Consider the following 10336-nt stretch of genomic DNA (forward strand, 5'->3'; position numbering starts at 1 on the left):
CCTTCTCCTTTAACTACAATTTGTATGTGTGTTTTCTGTTCTATGCTCCTTGCCTTGTCTTTAAAACTTTCAGAACAATTCCATTTGATGAGAAAAGCTATTTAATGGCTTACATACAGTATGTGTGACATAGTCATGCTGCTTAAATATCATTTTCTGGCTCTCTGCAAGGAAAGACCTATGGAAAGCTGCCCTGCTGTTTTGATGCTGTGCTATATTGAAGTGTGGAACACTTTTTCCTTCTGCTTCAAAGAGATAAAGCCACATTTTTCTTTGCCAAGCAAGCTTCAGCAAACTCTGTAAAAGGGCCCACACCAAACCATGAACATATCTAGAATTGACTTATGAGACATATTTTTCTTATTAGGCTGAATCTGAACAGTAGCCATATGCATAATTCAGTCTGTCATGTAATTAGGGTCACATGGTAACAGAATAGTCAGGTCTCAGGGAGACCAATGACTATTTACTTCAGGATGTTTGCTCTACTCTAGGCTTTTCTTGCCCTCATGTGGCAATTCTTTAGCTGGAAGGGTGACCTCCATTATCTGTGTTTATTAGCTATGAGACTGAAAACAATTCTAATTAATTGCTGCAGAAAGAAAGTAACATAACAGACATTTTTCTGTTAAATTGGTGTTAAATGTACATCTTCATCATTTTAGGGAATACTGCAATAGTACTTTCACAATGCTGAATATCTTGTGTTGCAAGATAAGTCTTTTTTCTCAAAAATAGTTATGGCACTCCAAGGGAAGTGTTTTTCTAAAATTGGAGATACATAGCATCAGTTATGCTTCCCATAGCAACCAGCAATTTGATTTGAACAGTCACCTACAAGTTAGAAAACAAAAGCAAAGATCTGTTTGGCTTCTATGGGCAACATCACTGGTGATAAATATCTTCAATGTTAGTAAACACACCCCAAGGCATCCATTTTCAGATTGTGCCACAAATGTGCCGTTACATTGCTTTTAGTATAATATTTGTCCATGTAACTGTGAGAGAACTTTGAACCTGAACAGAAACAGTGACTGATTGCATACTGTATGCCAGTCTCTTGAATTTGCAAGAAAAAACTCAAGAACACATGAAATAATACATGAAACAAATTTCATGTATTAGATCAGTGCTGTCCAACTGGCGGCCTGCGACCCCCCTCTGTGTGGCCCCCCCACCTGTCTGGCTGCTTTGATGGCTTACCTTTGTGTAAGCTTTAAATGGTATCAGTACCAAGATTAACTGCCCCCCTGCATGGTTCTCACCTCAGATTCAGGTTGTAATCAGGCTGTATTGTTTAAACATGTAATCCCCTGTGTTGTTCACACCTTTTAATCTCTGCATTGTTCACCCCCTGCAGTGTTCACACCTCAGGCTCAGGCTGTAATCACCCCCATTGTTCCCCTGTTCACACCTCAGGAGCAGTAGAAACCCACAAATAATCCCTGCATACTACAAAAAGAACATATACTGAGGTGGTACTGCAATTAATAAGTTTTTTAATATATAGTTATTGTGCAGACTGTAGGAGCAGTGCCAGCATTGTGTCACTGTAGGCTGCCTGTGTGTGCCATACACACAGGCAGCATAGGGCAAGCAGAGTATGGCACACACAGGCAGGGTAGGGAAGGCAGAGTATGGCACACACAGGCAGAGTAGGGCAGGCAGAGTATGGCACACACAGGCCAAGTTTGGCACAAACCAGCCAAGAATGGCACACACAGTGAAAGTATGGCACACGCAGGCAGGGTAGGGAAGGCAGAGTATGGCACACACAGGCAGAGTAGGGCACACACAGGCCAAGTTTGGCACAAACCAGCCAAGAATGGCACACACAGTGAAAGTATGGCACACGCAGGCAGGGTAGGGAAGGCAGAGTATGGCACACACAGGCAGGGTAGGGAAGGCAGAGTATGGCACACACAGGCAGGGTAGGGAAGGCAGAGTATGGCACACACAAAGGCAGGGTAGGGCAGGAAGAGTATGGCACACAGGCAGGGTATGGCAGGTTTTTGCTGTACTACAACCATTAATATGGGTATGGTCATGTGATAACATGGGTGTGGTTTCAAGTGGGTGCGGTTTCAAAAAGGGGAGTGGTCAAAACTGGCTTCCATTATCGGCCCTCCACCACGTAGGTCGGAAAAATTCCGGCCCTCGGTACAACAGAAGTTGGACAGCACTGTATTAGATTATACAATATTTTATGTAGGAGGGACTTGAAGCTCAATAAAGCTTAGAACACATAAAAAATATAGCCAAAAAAGAGCAAATGTATAAAGAACATGTGTTATATTTAAAACAAATACACTGAAACATAACCAGAGCAATCATGTACACTTAAATGAAAAGTTCACTGTAAGAGCAATGGTGTAATGAAAACATAGGCCTTATACTCATCAAAATCTACTTGTTCCAAATCAGTGTAGTCTTTTTTCCAGAAGCAAAAGATTTTCTGTATTTTATTTCCTAGGGACATCTCTGTTATTATTTGTCCTCCACATTCTGGTTTTTATCCTTTATCCTCTCTCCAATAATGTTTACAAATGGATTCATCTGGTCTGTTTCTGATTCTAATGGAAGATAGCCAAATAACGTCATAGCCTCCTGACATACTTGTTGAATTTGCTTGACCACAGGGAAGTTCATAGTACCCCTCCACTTTTGGACCACTGATTCAGATTTCATGGAGTATTTCATAAAGCCATCATTCCTAACTTTATTATGTGTGATATTATAGGCCCAGATTTTCATACTGTTCAGAAAGCTAAGACCAGTAAATCTGTAAACTTCTCTGACATTGAGGTCAGGTTGTGTTGCTAAGTCTTCATAACGTAAAAGCATATATCTCTCATCCAACAAACCCCTTGCTGCCCTGGCAAACTTATAAATGAGCACCTGGGCACTGCAGATTTTTGACATAACTTGGACAATACTGGGTTTATATTTTTTTCCCTTTTGCTTGTTGCCAACCACAATATTGTCATCAATGCTCAGACTAAAATATCTCCTTGAAGAGGCCACAGCTCTAGGATCCCTCACTAGGTGAATAATTCTAAGGTTCAAAGAAGGATCATAAAGAAGGGGAAGGAGGACCCTAAGATCTAGGATCCGCACAGTTTTTAGCACTATATGATTGTATTTTTTACATGCTTCTGACATTTTTTTCAAAGAAATACCCCCACAATGTAACGAACATTGGTAACGGTCATAGTCTTCTGTTGGATAAGAAACTGAACAAGCTGGAGGAAAGCAAAGGGCTCGAGTCTCAGGAAAAAACTTTAGCTCAGATATATTTTTTCCCCCTTCGGGTAGATAAGAGTAAAGGGGGGATACATCACAGTTAAAGAAAGAACGCATGAGATCTCTAACTGGATAGTGAAGAACCTCAGCTTTCTCTTCTTGAAACCTCATCCAGATGGGATGTCCAGGCTCAAAAATGTAAAATACATCAGGGTGGTGGTTAAAGATCTGCCCCAGGAATGATGAACCGGAACGCCAAGAGGAGACAATTAGGGTGTGAACTGGTCTTTTCTGCAAAGGAAGCATGGAGTAGTGGAAGGGAGGGAAGATGATGAACAAAAGCAAGGAAATTATAAAAGCCACAATGCTGAAAAAACGTAAAGATCGTAGGCGGAGCAACATGATCCTATGGACCTTATTGCAATGAGTAAAACTGTAGTCAGAAAAGGCAAATAAATAGCAATAGGGATTTAGTGAAGGAAAAGAAAGGGAGATGGAAAAAAATGAAAAATAGGTTAATAAATTTACTACACAACATCAACAAATAATCATATTTTGTTTTTAGAGTAGTGTTGAGCTACTCTCGAGCATCTAGAAGGATGGAAAGGCACTAAATTAGCAATATGCTACCTGCAGTTCTCCAGATGTCTATAAACTACAACTCTCAGCTCCCTCAAAGATTTTTACTGGATTCCTAAATTTGAAGAGTATGTGCAAGATCTGGGTAAGCCTGAACAAAACCAGAACATGTGCTTACACCTGGCTTCTGATCCCTTGACATTTGACACATGAAGAGAACACAGAATCTGACACTTTGATAACCACAATTTTTTCTCTAAGTTGTGTTTGTTATGAGACAGTATCTTTTTAGAACACACTCCAAATTTCTTTATTAAAGTGTTGTAGCTTTTTCTAAAGATAAACATCTCTTTCCTACTAAAAACTTTTTAGAGATATAAACTTATATTTCTGTTTCCTGTTTGTCCACTTCCTCACCTCCTAGCCCACCAACCTCCTCCATTTTCTACCTTCTAACCCCCACCCCCAGGCTTGCCATTCACACCACCTACTCGCTTGTTGGTGCAGTCTGGATACACAGGTTATATTTAGAGAAGGCACCAAAGGTTTGTGCTTGGAATGAATTCAGGGGATTAAAGGAATACTGTTGTGGGGAAAAATGTTTATTTTTTTTCAAAACAGTTAATAGAGATTCTCTAGCAGAATCTTGCATTGAAATACGTTTTTCAAAAGTGCAAACAGATTTTTTTATATTTAATTTTGAAACAATATTAAATAAATAACAAACAAAAAAATAAAAATAAAATAGCAAGTAACTTTGACTGACATTGTTATTAATGCAATGAAAGATAACTGCATGGTGGCGTCCTACATCAGGGTCCCTCATGTACACACCTGAGGAAGAGCTCCACCCCCAAAAAAGTAGTGTGTTGTTTGTGTCCTGTTATTAAACACAGGCAAGTTGTTTTTACTCCTCCCTTTGCAGTGGTCCCTTCATTTGCTTACTTTAATGCCCCAGCTATTCAGAGCCTGGTAACTATAAGGCTAAGTGACTGTTTATCTTAAACAAGCTCTAGCTGCACTTCAATGAACTTTCTAAGTAATTCCAGCCCCAATTGTGCCTCTATATAGCTTTCTGCATACTTAAAGTCTCACTTCACTTAGTAGTGTTACTTTTGTAGTCAGGCTTTTACACCTGAGGGCTCAACCTAATTACTACCCTTTAATTACAATGTAAGTCAGTATAATGGCAGTACTGTACTAGCAACACCAAAAATAAAACACATTCCTAAGACCATCTTTTCGTGCTGTATAATGATCATGCTTTTAAGGACCTGTAACAGTAATACTGTCATTGTGTATTAGAATATTTCCATGACACATTAGGGGCAGAACCAGGCCCATATTTGTGGCGAGGCCTAGGGCGGCGCAAGCCATACTAAATGTTTGCTCACATATGGAGCAATGAGGACCTCTCCCCACTGCTCCGTATGTGATTTAAAAAGGATGCGCATGCGCACTGCGGGAGGGGGAAGGAGCGCAACTGGGGGCGGCCTCAGATGGCAGATGCTGATAATTTAGGGGCACAGTACATCCAAAAACTGCACACATTAAAGGAGCAGTTCAGTGTAAAAATAAAAACGGGCAAAATTGATAGAATGGGCAAAATAAAAATGTTATCAATATAGTTAATTAGGCAAAAATGGAATCTATAAAGACTGGAGTGACTAGATGTCTAACATAATGGCCAGAACTCTGCTTCCTGTCAAATGGGGGTGGGGCAAATATATAACTGCATTGGGTCTCACAACTCTTGTAACTGCAACATGTAACTATGTAACCATACAAAAACAGAATCCTCCAAGACCAGTTATTAAGGGAGTCTCCTCCACCATCAGTATACACACTTGAATTTGTGTGCTGTTGAATCAGACAGGGTTCTAAGCATTTAGCCATCTCCCTGTAGCTTTAGGCTGCTCACTTAATAACACCCTTCACTTCCTATGAAAAGGAAGTAATGGTGTGTTGGGGACCAGGGCCGCCATCAGGGGGGCACAGGGGGGACAGTTGTCCCGGGCCCGGATGATCGTGGCTTTAAAGGGGGCCCGGCCATGATACAGTTTTTAAGCCCCCTTTAAAGAGTTGCAGGCCCTTGTTTCATTGGTGGTCAGCGGGTACTTTTATTGGTTGTGCCCCGTGCGTACGCGTGACGTCAGCACTCACGGGACACAACATATAAAAGAGTAGCTGCGGCGGCAAAACTAAGAGAACTAAGAAGAGACGGGGGATGCAAGCAAGCAGGCTAGCATGCAGGGAGGCAGGCGAGCGGGAGGAGTGGGGGAGGATGCTGAGGGGAGCTGGAGGATGTTGGGGAGGACGATGGGGGAGCTGAAGGATGCTAGTGGGGAGCTGGAGGATGTCGGGAAGGAAGCTGGGGGGGAGCTGGAGGATGCTGGGGAGGACGCTGTGGGGGACCTGGAGGATGTTGGGGAGGAAGCTGGGGGGAGCTGAAGGATGTTGGGGAGGAAGCTGGGGGAGCTGAAGGATGCTGGGGAGGACGCTGCGGGGGAGTTGGAGGATGCTGGGGAGGAAGCTGCGGGGGAGCTGAAGGATGTTGGGGAGGATGCTAGGGGGGAGCTGAAGGATGTTGGGGAGGACACTGGGAGGGAGCTGGAGGATTCTAGGGGGGAGCTGGAGGATGTTGGGGAGGAAGCTGGGGGGAGCTGAAGGATGTTGGGGAGGATGCTAGGGGGAGCTGGAGGATGTTGGGGAGGAAGCTGGGGGGAGCTGAAGGATGTTGGGGAGGAAGCTGGGGGGAGCTGAAGGATGTTGGGGAGAAAGCTGGGGGGAGCTGAAGGATATTGGAGAGGACGCTGCAGGGGAGCTGGAGGATGCTGGGGAGGACGCTGGGAGGGAGCTAAAGGATGTTAGGGGGGAGCTGGAGGTTGTTGGGGAGGCTGCTGGGAGGGAGCTGGAGGATGCTGGGGGGAGCTGGAGGATGCTGAGAGGGAGCTGGAGGATGCTGCAGTGGGGAGTGGCCCATAGTATGGGGACACTGGGGGTCCCTGCTCTGGCACCAATGCAAAACATAACCCCTGGCTACCAATGTTTTAGGAGGGCCCTGGCTACCAATGTTTGTGTGTCCTTTGTACTGATGGGAGGGGTCACTGGGGGAGGGGTCACTGGGGGAGGGGCCATTGGGGGACGGGGCATAGGAGGAGGGGGCCCAGAAAATTTTGTTGTAAGGGGCCCTGTGATTTCTGATGGCGGCCCTGTTGGGGACAACAGTATTTTTTTGTTATAAGCTACTCATATTAATAGCATGCCCCACATTTTTGCACCAAGGTATGCAATGAGGATATAGGATAGTTAAAAGGCACTTTTGATCCTCAACACTCACATATATATATATATTCTACAGTGGTGTAACAATAGAGGAAGCAGAATCTGCGGTTGCGGGAGGTCTGGACCACGGGGCCTGCTTCCTCCAGTGTTGCATTTAATTCTCTGCTAATCGCTAACTCTCAGTTAGGAGAGCAGGTGGGAGTGGGTATTTCAATGAGAACCAATCTGCAGGACACGTTAGCACAGGGAGAGGAGGGAGATGGAAGGGGGCCGGGTGGGTTTGCTACTCTGCGCCAGGCCCTTCAGATTTTTTTGCAGGGGGCCCGGCGCAGAGTAGTTACGCCACTGATATTCTATTTTCTACTTCTAATTGCTAACCAGGAATAATTCATGTCACAAATTTTATTTGCTGGGGTCATAATCTCTTGAATAGGCAGGCAAACTTTAGTAAAAGGAGCTTTGAGTAATGTAACAATGGCTGCAAATGTATTCCTGGTCTAGGATCCCATAACATCAATTTTCCTCTCTCATCCTTTCATTCCAATTTTGTTTTATAATCCCACCCCTCGCCGGCCGCGTCCCCTAACTCCCCCCCCCCCGCGCAGGGGCCCTCACCCAACGTCCATGCATAAATTTAACATGTCAGGGGAGGAACAGTCGGGCAGGGGGAGCGCCAGCAAGGATTGGGTCTGGGCCACCGGGGCCCACTAGGACCAGGATCTTTCCCGGTGTCCCGGCAGCCCAGTCCGACCCTGGGTTTCACCATTCTTGGGGCTCATCAGTGTAGTGCAGGGTTTTCTGATCAGCTTTTGCTCACTTAACCTTCTGATCCTGATTTCATTTTTCTCACTTTCAAACAGTTCTTTGCAGCTTTAGTACAAAATTCAAAACTTATCAACTAATAACTAGGACTGCTTAACAAGAGTTTAAACCTCTGACCTTTTCAGTCTCTGTGAGGTCCAGTCTTTGTCTATAAGTGCCAGAGTAAAATGAAAATAATTTTTTGAGACCACAGAAGGTGTTTACATTGAGCCACCAGTTACACCACCTTGAAATATGTTACTCAATATAAAATGGAAAGGCAATGATACATGAGACAGTTATGGGTGGTATGATAGCTTGGGGGCAGTGCCAAATTGTGCACAATTTCCTCATCCCCTACTTTGGCAGTTACATAAATACTTGCTTAGAAATATGGCTATCAACATTTCCAAAGGACAAGACATTGCTCAGGTGTCTTCACGCAAGTGGCATTGCAGGTATGGGGGTTGGTGATTTGGCAAACCCTCAAGCTATGAGAAATAGCTGGTCACCAAAGTGCAATCACTTGGTCTTCTATAACCTATACAGTGACAGAAACAGAGACCTAGGGGCCCAGGTACACATACTACAGTTCTCCCCCCAGTCACATCAGGGTATCCTGGCTTTAATTGAGTTCTGCCATGGGCCCCTCACTGAGAGCTTTGGCTGTCACTCACCCCTGGAAGAAGTGTTTCATTTGAGAAAGTTTAAAAAAAACATATGTAACCCATACATGATTGATTGTCCTATTTGGGGGTTTACTGATCTTTTAAGTGTAAGGAGCTATTTCATATTGAGAATATGTGACCATTAGTCAAACTGCACCCTCAGTAATATAAATACAAAGAAAAAAAACCTCACACCTTACAACAAAGTAAATTTGCACAGGTTTGAAATTGAAAATAAGAGTATTAATAACTGATAAACACAAACATTTACACCTGGCTTACCTGGTGTCGCAAGTACTCAAAGCCATATTCCAGTGTTAATAACTCAGTTCAATGAGTCCTGTTTTTCGAGCTGATCCTGCCTAATGGTCTTTCTCCAAGTTGTCTCTAGTAATATTTTCACCCACTTGCTGCTCAAACAATTGTGAAGAATTTTTTTTAGTTACCAGCCACAGAAATTCAACAATTACATTTTTGTAGCCTTCTTAAAATATAAAACAAGCTGTAATGTATCCGTTTTATATTACCTTGAAATTAATGCGTTGATACTTTAAAATCATGACTTGCTGTTAAATATGTCAAAAGGCATTTACGTTCATACTGCTTGCACATTTGATGAATGAGATATCCTAAGATAAATTTGAAGAAATACAGATATGGGATCTATTATACAGAATAGGACCTATTATCCAGAATACTCAGGACCAGGGGTTTTCCATATAAGAAATTTTTAATTAACATAATTTGGATCTCCACCCTTATGTCTTCTAAAAATCATTTAAACCCTAAATTTCTTGATCATATCTACTTTACATTGCTATAATTTATGAACTGAGAGAATGTTACTGCAGAAGGAGAGTGTGTCTCATTGCAGAGTACTTGGGGCTTGTAACACTGGTGTACACACTGGCCTCATGGCAAATACAACACAAGTTGCATCTGCACTCATATAAAAATAAATGGAAATTATAAGACAACAGAATTTGCCAAAATAGGAAAAATGTGGACTTGCCTAATGGCCTAGTGACTTACCTGTGGTTATTCCTGTTTTCTTCATGCCTCTCACTCTTTCCCTGGAGCCTGTTATGTAAGTTGATCCTGCTTTGTGGTGGCTCACTGAATAGATACAAAGATCTTATGGAACAAGTGACTGGAAAACCTTCTTGAAAAGTACACTGAAGAAATACCCAAGAAATACCTTCCCCCGTTGTGATGTAAGGTGTGCCCTAACCTATTAAACAGAAGAAGGTTGGATACTGTTACCAGGGGAGGGAGCACATACAGAAAGTGCCCCCCTGTACCTTAGCTGCTAACCCCTGTATGTAATAAAAGGCACTAAGTTTGCCCAGAAGCAGCAACCAATAACATTTTTGCTTTTAAACAGGTGACCAGAAAATTCTACCTGCTGATGGGTTACTGCTTTTAGGCAAACTTAATGCCTTTTACTACACAACCCCTTAAAGGTTTTTTTGTTCATAAGCAAAGCAGTCAGCTTACCCAATGTTCTTTAGTCACATTTCATAGCAAGTATCATTTGTGATGAGTTACATAAAAAAGCAGAGAGCTGCTCTAATAAGAAAAGAACTAACCACTGTGGTTTCTGTCTTGGGGAAGCTGAGAACAAAAAACCTTTATTATGCTAAAAACTACCTATTAAAAGCACTTACAAAGGTAAAGGCTTATGTGCCATGGGTGCATTTTCTTTAAGGCTTTGGGAGGCAAAGCCTCCACAAACCTGACTGACAATAATAATTAAAAAA

The 10336-nt window shown here is 42.9% G+C and overlaps 1 protein-coding gene across 3 annotated transcripts; it reads right to left on the reverse strand.

The window, feature by feature from the left end:
• Nucleotides 1–2270: 2270 nt before the first annotated feature.
• Nucleotides 2271–9873, reverse strand: chst4 (carbohydrate (N-acetylglucosamine 6-O) sulfotransferase 4). Of its 3 annotated transcripts, XM_012968313.3 has the most exons (4): nt 9609–9873; nt 9104–9205; nt 8859–8986; nt 2276–3676 (listed from the first exon to the last, which is right to left on the reverse strand). In XM_012968313.3, the coding sequence occupies exons 3-4, from the start codon at nt 8882–8884 to the stop codon at nt 2488–2490; spliced, it is 1215 nt and encodes a 404-aa protein (XP_012823767.1). In that variant the 5' UTR covers nt 8885–8986; nt 9104–9205; nt 9609–9873; the 3' UTR covers nt 2276–2487. The 3 variants fall into 3 exon arrangements, with proteins under 3 accessions (NP_001011343.2, XP_012823767.1, XP_031746273.1); NM_001011343.2 differs by lacking the exon at nt 9104–9205 and having other exon boundaries at nt 2271–3676; nt 9609–9742; XM_031890413.1 differs by lacking the exons at nt 8859–8986; nt 9104–9205.
• Between the last annotated feature and the right edge of the window lie 463 nt (nt 9874–10336).

This window comes from Xenopus tropicalis, chromosome 8 (assembly GCF_000004195.4).
Source record: "Xenopus tropicalis strain Nigerian chromosome 8, UCB_Xtro_10.0, whole genome shotgun sequence".
NCBI classification, from domain to species: domain Eukaryota; kingdom Metazoa; phylum Chordata; class Amphibia; order Anura; family Pipidae; genus Xenopus; species Xenopus tropicalis.

Bases quoted from the DNA above. Each gene is read 5' to 3' on its own strand.
- chst4 (NM_001011343.2), bottom strand. From the start codon at position 8,884: ATGGCTTTGAGTACTTGCGACACCAG. The intron at 3,677-8,858 runs GTAAGCCAGGTG...TTCTGACTACAG, and splicing joins TTGAGTACTTGCGACACCAG to TTTTACTCATTGCAATAAGG.